The sequence below is a fragment of the Epinephelus fuscoguttatus genome, linkage group LG22, assembly GCF_011397635.1.
Source record: "Epinephelus fuscoguttatus linkage group LG22, E.fuscoguttatus.final_Chr_v1".
Taxonomy (NCBI): Eukaryota; Metazoa; Chordata; class Actinopteri; order Perciformes; family Serranidae; genus Epinephelus; species Epinephelus fuscoguttatus.
In genome coordinates, this window is record NC_064773.1 from 11,741,327 (window position 1) to 11,760,176 (window position 18,850).

The 18,850-nt window shown below is 40.6% G+C and overlaps 2 protein-coding genes across 3 annotated transcripts; both read left to right on the top strand.

The window, feature by feature from the left end:
- Nucleotides 1-15: 15 nt before the first annotated feature.
- Nucleotides 16-8,055, top strand: LOC125882635 (zinc finger protein 432-like). 2 transcript variants are annotated; one of them, XM_049566441.1, is made up of 9 exons: nucleotides 16-819; nucleotides 1,359-1,561; nucleotides 1,645-1,746; nucleotides 1,821-1,919; nucleotides 2,005-2,115; nucleotides 2,200-2,317; nucleotides 3,827-4,592; nucleotides 5,753-5,811; nucleotides 5,903-8,055. In XM_049566441.1, exons 1-9 carry the CDS (start codon nucleotides 786-788, stop codon nucleotides 7,426-7,428), a joined length of 3,018 nt encoding a protein of 1,005 aa, XP_049422398.1. In that variant the 5' UTR covers nucleotides 16-785; the 3' UTR covers nucleotides 7,429-8,055. The 2 variants fall into 2 exon arrangements, with proteins under 2 accessions (XP_049422398.1, XP_049422399.1); XM_049566442.1 differs by having other exon boundaries at nucleotides 1,824-1,919; nucleotides 5,903-8,054.
- Nucleotides 8,056-11,882: 3,827 nt separating this feature from the next.
- LOC125882784 (tetraspanin-7-like) lies at nucleotides 11,883-17,535 on the top strand. Its single transcript, XM_049566638.1, has 2 exons — nucleotides 11,883-15,824; nucleotides 17,132-17,535. The coding sequence occupies exon 1, from the start codon at nucleotides 12,468-12,470 to the stop codon at nucleotides 13,557-13,559; it is 1,092 nt and encodes a 363-aa protein (XP_049422595.1). The 5' UTR covers nucleotides 11,883-12,467; the 3' UTR covers nucleotides 13,560-15,824; nucleotides 17,132-17,535.
- The last annotated feature ends 1,315 nt before the right edge of the window (nucleotides 17,536-18,850 follow it).

Below are 18,850 nucleotides of genomic sequence, written 5' to 3' on the forward strand. Positions count from 1 at the left end.
ATTCACTGCCTTACAAATTATGTTTTAACTAAGATTCAATTTGAGTTTTGGGGTTAAATTGAAAGTCAGTGCTGCAGAGGTTTTTGGAAGGCTTTTGTAACCCCCATTGTCACTTGTCAAATGTTTTGTTTTGTGTCTTTGACCACAGCTGAATTTATGAGGACAAATTCTACCTGGTACATTTGATCATAATTACAACCAAAAATCTTTAAGTGCTTAGCACCTGCATGTCAGAGAATCCTTGTTTATTTAACTGTATTTTTTTTTTTTTGTATTTTATGGGCTCAAAACTTAGTTGTTATGCATCTATGTTTTATAATTCTATCATGAAAAAATATTTTTGCCTCTGTTGCTATAAGTAATATTGATTTAAGGTTCACTAATCAACTTCCTCAAGAGTTTTCAACTGCTTCATTTGCTGATTAAAACTACGTGCTCTGTGAAAAAGCTAGTAGGTAATGTTGACATTGAGTTTTGGTTTTAAATTATATTGTTATTGAAACACGAATCACTCAATCTAAATGAATTGTATACATGTAAACTGCTGGGGTAAATAGTTAAAATTTATTTTCTTGTCTTACTGTTGAAACTCAAGACGAGAGGAGAGAAAAGTGGATTTTAAGTGAAGAACAGAAAGCTGAGTTGTGACACTTTTATTTTGAAAAGAGGAAACGCATACGAGTTGAGGAAGCGGGTGTTTGCGTTCCAACAGCGCATGCCAGCTAAAAAACAACTAACATTATTTTACATCTATTTCTCAACGCTACAGCAGTCACCTCGCATTAATGGAGGTTATCGGATCAATAGAGAAAACTAAAGGTACGTTTATTATTAATTTTCTCCCGCTGTAGTTTAAGGAAGGCCATGTTTATATCAGTCAAGACTGTTAGCGGGGCCCGTCTATTTAAAGGAATCATGACAATCAGTGGTTTTAAGACTGGAGCTATCGCACAATGAAATAACTTGTTGTAGTCTGATGTCAAATGTTAATGTGACGTAACACAGTTAATTGTTACGAAATTTAAAGCACACCTGCAGATTCTTTACCTGGTTTCAAGTTCAAAACTCCCATTAAATAGGTGCATCCAGCAACTATACGGGTTCATAGGCTAATGGCAGCTTCTTAAGGGATAGTTGTAAGAACAAATAGAAGTTGCAGTAACTTTGCCGTTGCTTTGATTTAGCAAATTATTACCTTGATTATATTTCCATTGCGAAAGAGCTTATTTAAAGAATATTTTTAAAGTATTACAAGTAAAATAGGTGCTGCTCAGTTTGCTTGCAAACTGCTCTCCTTCACTAAAAGCTCATTGATGCCCTCAACAGACCATCTCTCACATTACACTTTGATCCCTCAGACCCAAGCCTGCCTCTTGCATTCCTTCGCCTCCTGGTGCCTCCACTGCAGCTCCTGTCTGCTGCTATGTGGCAGCTGGCAAAGCAGAAAGATGTGATGAAGTATGATAAGCTGCAGGAGTTTGTGTTCATGGTGACAGAGGCAGTCCCCGGACTGATCAACCACAAGCAGCGAGCCCAGCTCATTCTGGGGCTAAGAGCAAGGGTGAGCAGAAGTTGTGTACTGTATCAAATATTGTAAATTTTGCTGTAATGGTTTTGTGATAACATAGTTTGTTGATATTTCAGTTGATTCTGGAGCTTTGCAAAGGCACGGCTCGAGGTTCTGTTGATGCTCCGGTGATCCAGAACTATTTGGATAGACTCCCAATAACCTCTGCAAACACAGATGTAGGTACAGTGAGGAAATTCCTTTTTGAAACAAAATAATAATAATTTTAAAGTGACATGAATCTTATCTGTAGCAGTGCAGGGACGCAGAGGTGAAAGCAACAGAGTCCACTTTTATTGCACTTGTTCAGAGCCTGCTGAAGGATCCTGTTGAGAGAGCGTATTTCTTCCAGGTCAGACAGATTTTAAATAATTTCTTGTCTTGAAAATACTCACTGTAAGTCCTGCAGTAAACTGACATTGAATGAACTCTTACAGGAGGTGTTCCCAGTGGAATATGGGCCACAATATGACGCCGCTCTACATGTGTTATTGTGGGAGCTGCTCTCAAAGCTGGAAAAGCTGCTCCCAGTACCAGACTTAAAACAGGTATTGAATCAGTCCATTCAGATGTCTCAGGTTGTTTTTTTTTCTGTGCACAATATCACCATTTACCACAAACTGTGATTACAGACCACTGCCTGGTTCGGCTTGGCTCCTTCTGTGTTGGAGGAATGTGTCCAGTCCTCACCTGAAGAGCTGGGTTTAATCTTCGAGCACTACAAAAGTATAGGACTGCTGAAAATGCCATGTGAGTAGAGCTGAAATTATGTTGTCTTTTAAGTCAGATATCAAGCAAAAACACCAAGCATGCTCTGGTTTTAGCTTCTTAAATGTAGAGATCTGCTTTTGCCTTTGTTATATCATTGAAACTGGATAAAAAAAACATAGATTTTCAGTTGTATGATCCAATATTGAGTCTTGAAATTCCAAAATCGACCTTTGCATTCTTATCTTTTCTCAGCGAATGTGTGTAAATTTGCACAGAATGTTGTGTGTACACTTTTATACATTTTTATCAGCTGCGACAGCGGGGCTGGTATTGTTTTTATCTTGTCTGTCTGTGTGTGTCATCATGGCAAAGTGAGGTCCTGGAGGCACCTAGGAGAGTGTAGTTGAGATCGCAATGAAAGCTGAGTTCAAAGATGGGAGTGATCCGAGCAAGAAGTAGGCGCTGAGACTAGTGTGATCCCATCCTAAGTCCTTTAGTATAGTTCTATATACTGCCTATTTTGACCCAAAATTTTATACTAAAGAAATGTGGTTACAATTTAATTTATAATTGGCACTTTTATATTCAAAAGAAAACGCCATTGTTGGTTACTGTAGAATAAAAAGAGATTTAAGTTCCCAAGATAAATTCAGAGAATCTCTTTTCGATTTATGCAACATTGCAATTTATATTTTATGTTGCTATTGCGATTTCGCATGAAATTAACTTATGAGTTTCTAAAATAAAATTTTATCAAATCTTGACATCTGCACAAATATCCAACCCTATATATCACTGTAAGTGTAATACCTTTGCGTTGTAGACAAAAAGGTCTCACAAAAAAAACAATTTGAAGCTCTCACCTGGGCTCTGGAAAAAATTGTAACAAGCTTTTTCTAAATAATAATAATAATACATTTTATGTGTAGAGCGCTTCTCATGGTACTCAAAGACACTTTACATTTGTTAAAAATGATCACAAAATAAATTACAAATAAATACAACAGAACTACAATAAAATACAAACAACACCATTAACCATCTTCTGGTGTTTTACTGACGAAACACTTAGGTGATTAATCGATAAAACTAATAGAAAAGTCTTTAGTTACAGCACTACTTGCATATACCTGAAGGTGTTTCCAGGAAGTGCCTTAAAATTACAATTTTTTTAGCGAGCGTATCAAAACCAATTGGCTTCCTTTTGACAACCATGAAGCCTCTGATATTTCGGGCTGATATGGCGTAGCCAGCGGACATCCTGGTCAAGACTTTCTCTTCTGTGCGCCGTAATTTTTGCTCTATAAACAGAAATCTACATACGAAAAAAAAAAGAATATAAAGCTAACTTGTTGTTAGACGATAGCCGATGCATTCTAAGATTGTTGTTTACAGTCATTCAAACATGATTGGTCAATAGTACTCGGACTACAAACAGAAACCAGAACGTTTCCAATACCAAAGTCTTGTCCCATTGCCCACAGATTCAGCACACATAATCAGAATCAGTTTATAGAGATTCTTCATTCAGTGACTCCTTTTTTACAGATGGCCCTTCATCCACCATCGGCAGCTGCATCATGTCTGCTTTATCCATTCCTCCCTCGCAAAGGACAAACATCTCTGTTGGACCGGAATCAATCCACAACTACGCTAATGTGCTAAACCCCGTCACCTTTGTCGGGACAGATCAGTACAGCGTTGTTGCTGTCTACACCGAGGTGGAAGCTGGAGCATCTGAAGTCGATGAAGAAATGATAGAGTCAGCTGAAGTGCAAGTTCAAACCGATTTCTACGAAGAGGAGATAGTGGCTGTGAGCGCAGATAACGCCGGCGGTGAGGAGACGACCACCTTAAGGACGGAAGAAACAACTGAAACTGTGGATGTTGCCAAAGCTCTGGAGACTCTGACGAAAACTTTCGCACTAAGGAAGGAAAGCCTCGGGCAAGATGTATTGACAGGAAAGAGTAATGATTCATCCCTTAATGACGAGCCTGGATCAGGAAATGCACCAGACGAAAGAACAACAAACGAAGGACATAAAACAAGCGACCAAACTGACGAGAAGAGAGAAAATGTTGAAGAGGTGAAGGAGGATTTTCAACATGGAGGCACAGAGAGCAATATGAACTCATGTACAGACTTGGAGGATGATCACGAAGCTTTTTCTGTCCATGAAGAAACGACAGATGTCCCCAGTGAGGATCCATTATCTGAAACACAACAGTCTTCCAGTTCAGAGAATGTGCGCCGATCGACTCGTCTACAAATAAAATCCTCACCCAGCTGGCAGGAGATGTGTAAAATCCAGAGGTAAGTCAGAGAAAGTAGTAATACCGTAATACTGTGACTACGTCCTCCTATGAGATAGTATTTTTAAAAATCCACATTACCAATTGGACAAGTTTTATTTTTTTTGTCACTCAACTGATTTGCAACATTACATAACAACAGTAACAAAAAACTATTTGGGAAATACAAGTCTTGAATGACGTCTATTTCCATTTTCAGCTGTGCCTTTTATAGTCTTAAGATATTTGTCAGTTTTTCATTAAGACTTCTTTAAAGGACGAAGTTGACTTTTTCGGTACATTTATTAATCAAACGAGAAATCATTACCATTGTCACGTCTGTAGGAGGGCTGTTGCAGTGAAGGAATTTTCGCTGCAGTGATTGAGGGTGGCTCAAAAGCGAAATATGCACTGCCATTTTTTGTTTTTGTAAATTACTTCTTTTATTCCGATTTTAGTGATTTGTAAATAAGCTCTATTGTCAGACTATTATTTGGTAGATTGTTGCTTTTTAAAAGACAAAGATGACACAGTTTAAAAACAATTTAAATACTTGTTAAATACAGAACACAGAAGGGCAATGAGGTGCAATAAGAGGTGCCTAAGTAAGAGGTAAGTTATTGTGACAGCCATAGTCTGTACGCTAAATACTGAGCTATTACCAGCAGACGCTTAGCTTAGCGTAGCATAAAGATGGGAAACAGTGTGAAAACATCCCCCGGCCATAAAGTAGTTCGGCATATAACCCCCTGAAAACCATGTGTCATTTTTACACTTTGTTTTGTGGACAGATCAAACAAGAAATAAAGCATTAATTAGTGAGCTTCAGAGGTGCTGTGAGGCAGATTTTGTTAGATTTGCACAGAGCCGGGCTAGCTGGGTTTTTTTTTTGCTAGGCTAAGCTAACTGACTGGTGGTGCTAGCTTCGTAGTGGTATCAATCATTGCATCTAACTCTGAGCACAATTGCAGATAAGTGTATTTCTAAAAATGTCAAACCATTCCTTTAATTGTTTCTTACTTTCTAATAATAGTATTACTGTTCCTCCTTAGAAATTACAGGGATGAAGTACCATACTGTTTACTGTAGTATTTGTTGTAACACTTCACATATTATTTGTGAGACATTATTTAAACAGCATTTACAGTTATTTCCACATTATTTCCATTTTTGTGTCACCAGGAGCAAAGCTGATGTATCTCTCACCCCCTCTGTTATAGCCGTCAAAGGAAACGACAAAGGTAATATTGACATGGATAAGAGAAACATCTTGCACCTTTTGAAATAAAATCCACATGTTTTACTCACACTTCTGTCTTTTATTACTTGCAGATGGTTTGGATGAGATGATGTCCATCATCTTCACCTGCTCACAGTGTCCCTTCCACAACTCGGACAAAAACAGCCCTCCTCACTTCCACATGCAGAGTGTTCACTCTGAAGTGTACAGGACTCTCTCAGGAGCCAAATTTACTCCGTCTCCCTCCAGCACAGATGAAATATTTACATCCATTAAACTTTTACCCACAGGAAACACAGAGGGGAGCGAAGCAGAGCAGCCAGACAATCAAAGCAAAGTCAATGCATCTCAGTCCCAAAGCAGACAGAGGGCCCTCACGTGTGAGACGTGCGGCAAGACATTCACCCGGTCGTCAGACGTGAGGAGACACCAGCTCACTCACACCGGAGAAAGACCGTTTCTTTGCTCTCAGTGTGACAGAACCTTCCAGCACTCGTGGGATCTGGCCAAACATGAGAGTAAACATCACGGCGTGGCCATTTCTTTCTCCTGCCAGCTGTGCGGGAGCTCCTTTGCTAACCTCCGCGCACTCACCGTCCACCACAAGAAGTCTCACTCACAGGAGAGCCAGCTTCCTCAGATCTGCTCCATCTGCAGCCACAGTTTCTCCACTTCCTCCGAACTGCTGGAGCACAGGAAGTCTCACATCATCACCAAACGCTACATATGCCAGAAGTGCGGCGAAGGCTTCGATACCCTGCTCGCACGCTCCCAGCACCGGCAGATCCATCAAGTGAAGAGTCAGTTTAAGTGTCCACATTGTGAGAAGACGTACACTCGGAGATCTGATGTGAAGAGGCATCTGTCCACACACACTGGGGAGCGACCGTACCAGTGTAACCAGTGCAGCAAACGGTTCTCGCTTCGCTTTATGCTCATTAAACATCTCCGTGTTCACACAGGGGAGCGGCCTTTCCAGTGCTCCCACTGCCCCAAGAGGTTCACCCTGGTGTCTGTGCTGGCCAGACACGAGAGGATGCACACCGGGGAGAAACCGTTCCTCTGCTCTCAGTGTGGGAAGGGCTTTTTATCACAGGGAGAGCTTTCGAAACATCACAGGTCACACGTGGACGACAGGCCCTACTCCTGCCCCCAGTGTGACAAACGTTTCAAAAGCAAAAAAACCCAACAGGAACATATCGTCTCCCACACCGGGGCCCGCCCATACTCCTGCGCCTACTGCGGGAAGGGCTTCACCAAACCGTACGCACTGACCAGACACAATCTCATCCACACAGGAGAGAGGCCGTTCCCCTGCGGACACTGTGAGAAGTCGTTTCTCACCCTCAGCGAGGCTCAGCTGCACCAGCGTATTCACACGGGGGAGAGGCCGTACCCCTGCAACATCTGCGAGCTCAAGTTCAAGAGCTCATCAGAGCTGGCGCGACACAAGCGCAGCCATTCGGGGTTGAAGCCGCTGAAGCCGTACTGTGAGCAGTGTGAGAAAACATTCACGTCCAAGGCCAAGCTGAAGAAACACATGGAGACACACAGCGAGGAGGGAGAAGCAGCACAGTCTGTGGACTCTATACAGCCTGAGGAAAATATCAGTGATTGAAACAGTGAAAAATATATAACATGTATCAGGATGCTTGAGTTTAGATATTTAGCTTTATGAAATGTGACAAGAACTGATCAGGAGAGAAACGTGTGCCCACAACTACATGTCTTCTTGACTATACTGATTTTGCTATCAAGTGTAGACAAGGCGTGTTTGGAACTGTAGCACTCTTCAACCTTTTTCGTAATTATTACTTTAACCCCATTCAAGGAAGTTGGCTGCTCAGCTATATTCGTAGAGCACAGCCAAGCGGCTGTAAATATAGTGCGCCTGCTGTATGGGCCCAATGATGCAGAAGCAGTGCCAATCATCCAGGTAATTTCATACAGCGGAAATATAGAGATTTGGATGTCATGCGCCACTGAGCAACTTCCATAGGTATGAATGAAGCCCCGCGGCCAATGCTGTATCCAGGTCTCATAAACAAGTCATTCTGAGGTAACGAAAACATGTTTCCTAGTTTCAGGTGATTATACACTATTAAAAACATGGTTATGAATGTTTTGTTCCATTTCTGCTTATATATCCTTCTACATTCTACACACTGCACTTTATTTCTGTCGTGTTGAATTGAATTATACTTTAGAGCAGGGGTCGGCAACCTTTACTATTAAAAGACACATTATTTGCCAAAAAAAAAATGTCTGAAGCTGCAAAACATATAGGAATAAAGGTAACAGTCTAAAAAATGACCATTCATTAATATGAGTAAGTAAGTAAGCTCGCTACTCTGCAGTGGTCTATCCTACTATTAAATGGAGAAACCTCTGTCCCTCCATCCATCCGTCTGTCATCATCCGTTTTCCTCCTCACTGCTTTGACCTATTTCTCTGAACTTGCACATAGGCTTTCATCTTGGTCATGTGCAGACAGCCACAATGCCGTTTTTGCATTTTCCCACATTTCTACTGTTTATATTCGCGTTTTTTTCCACTACCCATTCATACTGTGAGCACCATTAGCAGCGCGAGCTGCGCATGCGCGGAGACCACTTGGAAAACACCTGCGCTCGGACCACAGTTTATGGCTGGGACATGCAATTTCAAGCACCAACACTTGCTGGGGTAATTATTTTACTGAACGAATTCGCGTCTGTGTCTGTGTCTGTGTGCGCAAGCCAGCCGTTAAGTATTTTCACTTTACTGACATTAGCCTACAAACATTACAAACTAAACATTGCACTGTTTCTTTCATTCTTTCTCCGTATTGCGTGTGTATGTGTGTACCCGCGCACGGTCCCGCGCGTGACTCCGTGCCGTCAGCCAAAACTATGCTCCACGTATTTTGCCGTAAAGCATGTTTCTAAATACAGTGTGCATTGTTTGCCTTACATTAATATTTATTACACAGTGTATTTACAGTGCTCTGATTTTGCATCTCCTCTAATATACTGTTTTTTGATTTCTTATTCCTCTATATATAACACATCCCAGGTATGGACTAGTTTATAATTAATTAGTACTTTAACTTTGCAGCGTTGGTGGTGAAAGCAAATAAATCTGTCCACATGTTATTAAATCCTCGATTTTCCTTCAAGACTTGGAATACATAGTCAGCCTTGGTAGAGAGACTCCAGGCTAGCCACCGTGACTGAAGTTAAGTAAAATTTACCAGAAAAGGCACCAGACTGTAGACGTATGATGCACATTTTAGTTGATGAAACTTTAAAATATTTTTAATTCTTCACTTTAAATTCAATATATAGGCTACACATTTTGACAATTGTTAAATGCAATATTCACATAGGGCCTACAACAATGACAAATGAAAATCAGAATGTTTAAAAAAAAAAACAACCCTGTTATATATATATAATAATTTTATGTTAAGCCACAGGTTGCCTACCCCTGCTTTAGGGCAGTGGTTCTCCACCGAAGGTCACGCCCCACAAAAGGGTCACAAGCAGAAATCAGGAGATGATTAACAAGGATGTAGAAACAGAAAAACATTTTCATGCCGCACAAAACGAGATTTGAAATGTCTTGACAACTATATCAGGTGGCTTGCCATGCCATGTTTCATGCTTTCTCCGGATGAACTGTAATAACTTTGATTATTCCTCTAACTTTGCCTCCAGCACCATCATCAGGCAAAAAGTTTTTAAAAATACCAGCCATTTTTGGGAAAGACCACTGCGCTCAAATCTCTGGGTGCGTTGTCCAAAAAGAGTCCTTAAATGAATAAAAAAAAAAATGGGGGATCGCACACCTCCAGAATGCAGAAAAGTTAGTTTATTTTGTCATGTTTTCAATACAGAAAAAAGCTCAACACAGAGCGCTTTCGGCCAAATACCAGCCAGACATCAGCCTCCGCTGTATTTTTGGTAATTGCTAATTAACAAATGTTAGTATGCTAACACCAATCTAAGATAGGGCACATGGTATACCTGCTTATACCTGCTTAGCTTAACATTAGCATGTTAGCATGTTTGACGTAGCATTTAGCTCAAAGCACCACTGTGCATTTCGAGACTTAAGCACATGCTTCCAACTCTGTGAAGCTGTACTCATAGTCAGTCTTGTTTTTATCATTTAAGGCCTGTGGAAATTATAACAATTTAAGAAGGAATAATAATCTTTGGTGGAACTGCCATTATGACACATTTGACCTGTAAAGCAGACAAAGCTTTGTTTTAAGGGTCACAAGTCAGAAAGGTTGGGGTGCTCTGCTTTAAGGTGTTTCCCAGATGTTGCTTTTATTGTGTCTGTTTCAAAAGGACAATTCTGCAGCAATCACAAGAGAGGAGTGTTTTCCCCCTCACCTCTCCTCCCCCCTCGGCTGTATTTTCTTGGAGTTGCCTCAAAATCTCATCCTGCATGTGTCAGGTGATGTATTTCCTTCATTTCTGTCCAGAGTGCACATAAAACCCGATGAGCTGGTGGTTATAGAGCAAAGATTAATTATAAACATCATAAACATAACCTCATTTCCTTTGCAGACCTCCGGCTGCCTGTTGTGAAATTCCCTCTCCCCTCACCCTGCTCACTGCTGTAGTCTTCACATTCTGGGGAACAAGGTACTCTAATCTGTATGTGTAACCTGGTAAACACGTAAAAATCATTATGCAAGCTATTGTGGCCAGTCACAATTAATTTTTGTGATTTTTTTTTTTTTTTTTAAATCCATAAGCTATTTTCTATAACCTATATGTATATGTAGGCATACCCATTCAGGAAGAGGGGAAGGATGTGCAGAACCGGTATTCCCCACTCAGTCATCATGTCAATTTCATGCTTGTGTCCTTATAAAAAAAATCCATATAAATGTGTTAAATTAACTGAGAGGCTTTAATTAGTTCTGACAGGGGGGAGGGTTTATGGGAGGGAAGCCGAGGAGGAATCACCAGGATTAAATTGGCTGCATCATTTAACAGGGGACCAACAAAGTGCTGCTACAGTGCAGTCTGAAGGAGAGGTTTGAATATCTATTTTTAGCATTGCATATGTTTCTAAATGTATTTTAATTTGTTAATGACAACAAGAGACAATCCATAATGCGGTAAGTGGGGTTTTGAAAGAAAATGGTAAAATTGTGTAAGTTCAAGCCAGTTTCTTGGGTCATGGTTGCACTTTATATTTTATATTTTATTTGACTAATACCACAGAAAGGGGATGTGGCCAAAACCACGCTGCATACAAAGCACACATCATGGGCGTACTAACCAACAGAAATAGTAATTGTGGTACCACTCCCTAATACAAAAGCATACTTCATAAAAGGTTTATAACTGATAGCTAATGGCTTTATTAATGTTAATAAATCCCTTTAGCTGTATTTTAGTCTTTATTTTTGGTAATAATGTAGCTATACTGGTAGCCAAGGTGGATTTCTCAATTTCTACATGAAGTCTGCAGTTTTAATGGTAAATTACTACTAATAATTTCATGAAAAACATTTAAATTCACTAATTACAAGGGCATAGGTTTGCACCAATGAAATGGGGGATTTGGGATCTGAAATTTTTGAGTATTAAACACTTAATTTCCTGCATTCTGGTGAATTTTCTGCACCAATTTAAGCACTTTCTGCATCACTTTATGGTGTAATTATCTTTAATTTTGTGTAATGCACATGCTCTGAATTTTGCATGTCACCATGTCCCCCCAGCTGAACTCTACATCTACTCTATTTAATGCTTCTTGGTTTGTAATTGCCTGCACTTTAGAGTTGCAGTTAAGACTTTGCTCTTTTCATAAAAAAAAATTCCCAACACAGCATGCTTAACTGTGTCACTGTTCTAATAAACGCAGTTCTAAAGTGAGCATTTAGTGTGCAGATTTGAGACTGCATAATTTGTGTTTTGCATGTCTTTATACAGTAATAAAATAGGTCCGTATTTTTAAAAAGAATTTACTTTTAAATAGACATCACACATAAAAATCATTTATTTTCACATCCAGGTTATAGTGCTATAAACACTGGGTTTAGTCACATCCGTGACTGTGGGGCTACTAGCCTGTATTTTCATTTGTCACTGTAGCATAAAAGTTACATATGGGTAAAGTTTTTACTTTTCACAAAGACACCACACACACCGTAGAGACAGTAGTACAGTTTTTCCCCAGTTCATTTATTCCACAAATGGATAATAGTAAAACTCAAAGGGATGTCTCCTCCACACCGAGAGAGGGTGTGCATGGGTGGATTTCAGGTCCTACTGCAATCACCTCTCGCCTCGACCAGAGCGAGGTGCAGCATGCAGCGAGCGGCCAGATGTCTGGATAGGACTAGCAGCAGAGGAATTTGAAGAGCTGGTGACCATGCAGGTGGAAAGAACGGACGAAATAAACAAATAAATACAGCGGAGACAAGGGGGCTGTGGATGCCGATAACGGGACGACGCGACACCCATAAGTGTGATTTACAGTCCAGTCGGCGTTGGCGGTGTTGATGGCGGATTAATACTGGTCATAAAATAGTGGGGGGCTTGTGTTGCAGGAGGACGGGAGTGAAAGCACTGATAGAGGAAGGAAGAGAGGGGAGGAGTGTGAAGAAGAGAGAGGGAGAGGGGAGCAGATAAAGCCAGAGTCAGGATCATGAGTTCTGCACTACCATACGACTCGCTGTCAGCTCGGCCAAGTCCCAGCAGACAAGCTTTGGACTGGGAACGCCAGCAGCTGGCTGTGCGACGACTTTCCTCTCCACGCAGTCTTGACCTGCTCTCTCCACCTCCTCTTCCTCGTCGACCCTCAGCGATCCCTGGCTACCTTCTGTCGACCTATCAAGAACAGGAAGAGCAGCTCCAACACCAGCAGCAGCAGCGACTGTCCTTGTCAGTGTGCTCAGAGGCCTCGCTGGCGCCCCCCGCACCTCCACCTGTGGGCGCTGCCCCACCCTGCTGCCGCCCAGTGGGAGTCATGCACCTCCTGCGCCTGGGTCTCCTGGCCTTCAGCTGTCTCTTCTGGGCAGCAGGTTTGGCCATCTTCACCCTGGGTGTGTGGGCGCAGATTTCTCTGGCAGACTTCATGCTGCTGTCTGCCAATCGCTACCCCAATGCACCGCTCATCCTTCTGGCCACAGGTGCAGCCATCACTGCCTGGGGCTTCCTGGGTTGTCTAGGGGTGGCTGCAAACCTACCCTGCGTGCTCAGGGCGTATGGGTTTTTTCAACTTGCTGCACTTGTAGCCGGTTTGGCAGCTGGACTCTCAGGTCTCTTCTACCGTGAAGACATTGCAGGAGGATTTCGCAGCGGCTTACAGCGAGCGGTGGCCGGCTACACCGAGGATGAAGGCCGTGCAGATGCATTAGACAGCCTGCAGAGGGCCCTGGAGTGTTGTGGAGCTGAAGGTTGGCGTGACTGGCTCACTTCGGACTGGGCTATCCAGCATATGACCTTCCTGCCCAACGAGAATGGCACTTCGGTGTCCCTGCCGGACAGCTGCTGCATGAGGCGCAAGGGCTGCAAGAATCGACCTCTTCTGTCTGATGATATTGAAGGAGTAGAAGCTGCAGGGATCCATCCACACGGCTGCTTTCGCAAAGTCTTCAGTTTGGTCAACGACAACGTCTTCCACATCGCTGCCACTGTGTTGGGATTGGCCTTCACCCAGATTGGAGGCATCGCCCTGGCTTGTCTGCTGGCCAACAAACTGGCACCAAGACAACATCGACGTGTGGTGGCACATTAAGTATCAATGGTCAGTTGTAATTTGTAGATAATTATGATTGGGAGTGAACTATGCCCCTAAAGAGTAATAGAGTTGCAGAGTGTTGGGAGTTATTTCACAAGGCCAGGTTTCCGGGAGTAAATGTTCCATCTATTTTCTGACAGTATCAGGTAATTGGCACTTGAAGGGCATTGGCATGGCTTGGATGGGCATTAAAACTTTTCCCACACAAGTCTTTAACTGCTTTATGAAAATTAAAATGCATTGTTCTTTAACAAAATGGTCAAAGGTGCAAGCCTTTGTATGCAGAAAGGTAAAGCGAGAAACCAACTGCAACATCTGTTTAGCATTTCAAAAAGAAACTGAAGAGTTTTAAAGCTGAGCTTAAAATCAAATTACTTCTAGTTTCTGGGTCAATTTAGATGATTTGAGCGACTATGCCAAGTTCTCGAGAACTGCTGTTAGTAATAAGTACAACAGATGGTCATTTCATCAGCCTATATTGTTGAATTATCTATTGTAAGACACATTAAGGATATCATTAGACGGGCACTTGGAGAGCGCAGACCTCTGCCAAAGCCAATAATCCAGTCTTCTATGGCAGTGGTTCATAACCAGGGTTCCAGGGACCCTCACAGGTCCTTGAGGGAGCGCCAGTGGGTCCCAAGAATAAAGAGAAATAGTTTATTCTCACTATTTAATTCATTATAGAAGTGAGCCCAATATGAGTAAGAGGCATAAGAGTTACTATTCTGATCATAAGTATCACTTCCTCCATGGTTATCTCCTCAACTGTAATGGACAACTATAGAATTCTGCTCTTAGTCATAGTCTAACTCAGTGATTCCCAACTGGTCTGGCCACGGGGTCCAGATTTCTCCTTAGTCATTTGTTCAAGGTCCACACAGTTCAATGTATTCGGCATCATACTTGCGTTTGACTAGTAGCTGTCCATTAGACACTCACTCTACAGCAGGGAGCAGGAATTCAAAGTAAGAGCTCTGTGCCGGAAATTCAGTGTACTTCAAAATTAAGTGTTTCTTTTTTTTTTTTTATAAACTTGACACATTTGCGAGTGACTTGCGGTCAATTTAGAATGGACCCGGGACCCACCTGTTGAGAACACGCCTGTTGGGAAACAATAATCTAACTAACAAGCACTGTCTTTTCAGATGGAGGTCCCTGAAGCGAAGTCTTATCAAATGGGTGTCTGTGACCTTATGTGTATTAGTTTATTTGTCCTTGGTATGCAAATCTGCAAGTGCAACCACTTTATATGTCTAGATATATTTCCAAAACTAGCCAGTTGGAATTATGTTAAATGAGTGCTCCATAGCGGCTGCTTTCTGTATGAAGTTTGGGCAATGGTGAAGGCTACCCCAGAAGATTACTGTCACCAGTGAAAGTGGACTGTGATATGGAGTCATCGAATTACAATTGGCTATGTTTTGTCACTATTTAACTTTACTACCAGCTGCAGGATTTTTAAGATGTATTCTACTAAGGCCAAATGCCCTATCTTGCAGTGTTAATGAAAGTAAAAAATAATTTGTTTATCTGCCCTATGGTTTGGATCTGCTCCAGAACTTATTGGGTTCTTTCAGGGCCCATGCCACTCCCTTCCACTAAATTTTGTGGAAATCCAGCCAGTAGTTTTCCTGTAATCCTGCCGGAAACAGAACCTCCTTGGAAAAGGTAAAAATGTGAAATTAGTGGTTAAAAAGCAACTCCTTACACTTTGCAACTCTCTTGCATTCATTGTTTGTCTGACTTTGTTTTCTGCACAATTTTACAAAATGCATCTTTGATTCAGTAAGCGTGGGGTGAAAGGTGTGTCCATTTGATACCTGCAAAGAGGAAGTCTGACATCACAAATTAGGGTGGGACCAGATTGGGTAGCACACTGTTGATCTCATACACTTAACAACAGTAAAATGTGACTTCGTCCCCTGATTTTGTTTCAGAAATATTTAAATACTAGCATGGATTGATATGCTTCATTATAGAATGTAAAAGTAATCATGTAGGGTTAAACTACTCTCATTTGATCCTTGGATTTAACACATCTCACACCTGAATGCACAGGAATGTTCACCAGCAGTTTTCCACTTAAGATGACTCAGCCTGTGTTCAACAGATGTTCGTATCTGCATCACTTGGTGTTCCCATCACAAAGAATACACTGTGCTAGAATGGTGCTTCTGAAAAGAGCTTGATAATCTATTGCTGTCTGTGGTATTTTGTGCTGTTTATACATCTGACAGGCTGTAATGTTGAGGTGCTTTGGTAAAATGATGACTGCTTTTTCTTCCAGATGTCTTTGTGTTGCTAGAGTTTGTATATTCTGAAGCACAAGATTGTTTTAAATCACTGAATATTGTCAATAACACAATTGAACATTACTTCTTAAATGCACACCTACATTGGCATGAACCAAATATTTTATATCCCACTACCAGCATGGAACTTGCTCTTCTTTAACATCTAACTCAAGTTGGCTTAAACATATTAACATGTTGGAAAATATCTTTATGTGCTTTCTTGTTGAGAGTTAGCAAAGTTGACTAATACCACTCATAAATATGTAGGTATTGCTAGCAGCTGGTTAACTTAGCCTAGCATAAAGACTGAGAGCAGGGGGTAAATTAGCCTGGCTAAGGATAGGCTACATTTCATTGTTGTTTATTCCATACATAAAATGAAACTGAAATTCATTTCAACAGTTGGCTTTCATGTCAAGAGTTAGAGAAGTTGACTGATACCACTCTAAAATGAAGCTAATGCCAGCAGCCGGTTAGCTTAGCCTAGCATAAAGACTGAGAGCAGGGGCAGCTTGCCTGGCTAGTAGATACATTATTTTTTATTTAATCTGTACAAAAATTAACGTTAGCATAGCCTAGCATAAAAACTGACTCGTTTAAAAAACAAATGAAGTGAAAATACATAAACAATATGTAAAATGTTAATTAGTGACCTTAAGAGATGTTGTTAAGTTGTTTTTTTTTTCCACAAAGCCAGACTACCTGTTCCCAATCTCTTTTGCTATGCTACGCTAACCATCTCCTGACTGTAGCTTCATATTTAGCCAAGATTGTCAACTCTCACATTAGGAACATTTTTATCATGAGTTATTGTCTAAACTCATGTTTATGTTTGATTTTTTATTTTTTATTTTTTGGTTCATTTTTTTTTATTTATTTATTTATTTATTTATTTATTTATTGGTATTGCTAAAATGTGTCTATTTGCGATGCATTATTCCAAATAGGCTATTGAATGCATTGTAATTAATCTAAAGTAGGCTATATAAAAATATGTCCATAGGTTGTAACATAGGTTATTCAGATACATTTTAACTGTACAATAAGTTTTTGGAGTTGTCTCGTTGAGCAGATTATTCTTTGTCACGCAAACTCGTAATTTAAAGAATCAGATCTCCCAAATTCAAAATTTTCTATTCATGCAGGCAACAAAATCTAAATGTTATGTGAGTGATATGGATTTCTTCATCTAGGTCTCCTCAAAAAATCAAATTTCTTGTCTTGTCTTACCATATGTGTTTTCTCATATAAACATATTACTTGTGTTTTCAGATTATTATGCACTGAGATGATTCACATGCATTCACCTTCCTTCCAGCCTCAACATCATACCTCTCCTATACAGGATAGGCATTTTTATCGCTCTTGTAATTGTAATGTATGATATATACTGTATCTGTATAATGTATTCTCATAATAACCAACGGTGCAAACAAGCATGACTGAAACTGTAAACTATATTTGTCAACAATAAAAAAAAGTCTTTGCTTCATTACAGGATATGATATTGATTCGAAACCGCAAATGGGAATGTCAAGGTCTCCTGCCCTTGAATTGTATTAAATATATAAATAGCAGCAGCATTCTTTACATGAAAGGTTGATGTAGTATTGAAACAACAAACAGTACAACGTTGGCACAGGCACATTTGAAGTGTGTAATGTCTAATAAACAACTTGTGACATATAATAAAGAGGACTTTTTGGGATTTTAATGTGAATTTTTTCCTCTTTAAAATGGAAATAAGTAAAGATTATAACCCTCATCCTGACAGATGGTAGGTTCGAGCCTCCTGTCTGCATTTTAAAGACCTTGAGAAACAGCACTAGCTTTTTATTTTATTAGAGAGGCCATGCTGGACTTGTGCCAGAGTGGTAAATTCTGAGTGCTGGGAGTGGTCCATTCTCAATGAGACCTCTGGCCGCCAGGCCAATACTGAGTTATGGCTAACTGAATGACATCTCATTTCTACCACCTGAGACAACGGTGATTACATCTGCCCTTGAAGGGAGACAACAGATACAGATGACATGGCTGAGCGTGACTAAACACAACGGCGTGACCCATTATTGATTAGTTTATGGAGCAGAAAATCATGAACTATATCCTCTGCTTGAATTGGGCATGTTCATTTTCATAATTCATCACATAGATTACCTTAAAACCAACATACAGTATATCTACATAGACACAGAGAGGCTGTGGGCTGTGGCCTCTAAACAATGACTACCATTTTCATGACCTAATTTATGGTATTGATTAGCCTACATGCTCGAACAAGGCTTGCGGATGCTTTCTGTCTGATTGCATTGTCCTTGTTTAACCCATTTTGCCTGAGGTTGCTACATCCCCACCAGCAGTTTCACCACACTAAAGAAGAGCTCTGGGAGATATTCGAGCAACACCTTAAGTCAGGGGAACCACAAGGGGCCTTTTGCTCGTAATACCTCTGAAAACTATTTTGGGTCGGGCGCTTTAATGTGCAGTATTTATAGCTTCTTTTTTACCAAAACAAATACTTGGTGGAAGGGACACAAAATGGTCGCAGAGTGGTGGAAAGATATACTCACTATCAGATCTCCATAGCCCCAAAACACTCCCTTAAGAGAAAGAGCTCCGACGGGAACGTATACTAACTTGATTAGGGACATTAAGCATCACAACATTGGTAAATTAAAGGATTTACATGTATGCTAACCTGCATTACTACTTGCAAAACAAATTTGATTCATAAATCATAGAATTAGTTTTCCAGTTTGTATGTTGATTTATTCAAAGATCCAGTGTGTAGGGTTTAGGGGGATATATTGACAATAATTGAATATAATATAATAAGTATGTTTTCTTTAGTGTATAATCACCTGAAAATAACAACAATTGTGTTTTCATTAACTTAGAATGAGCTATTTATATCTACATAGGGTCTATAGAGGGTCTTCATCCATGGAGTCTGCCATGTTGCACTGCCATGTTTCTACAGTAGCCCAGAAT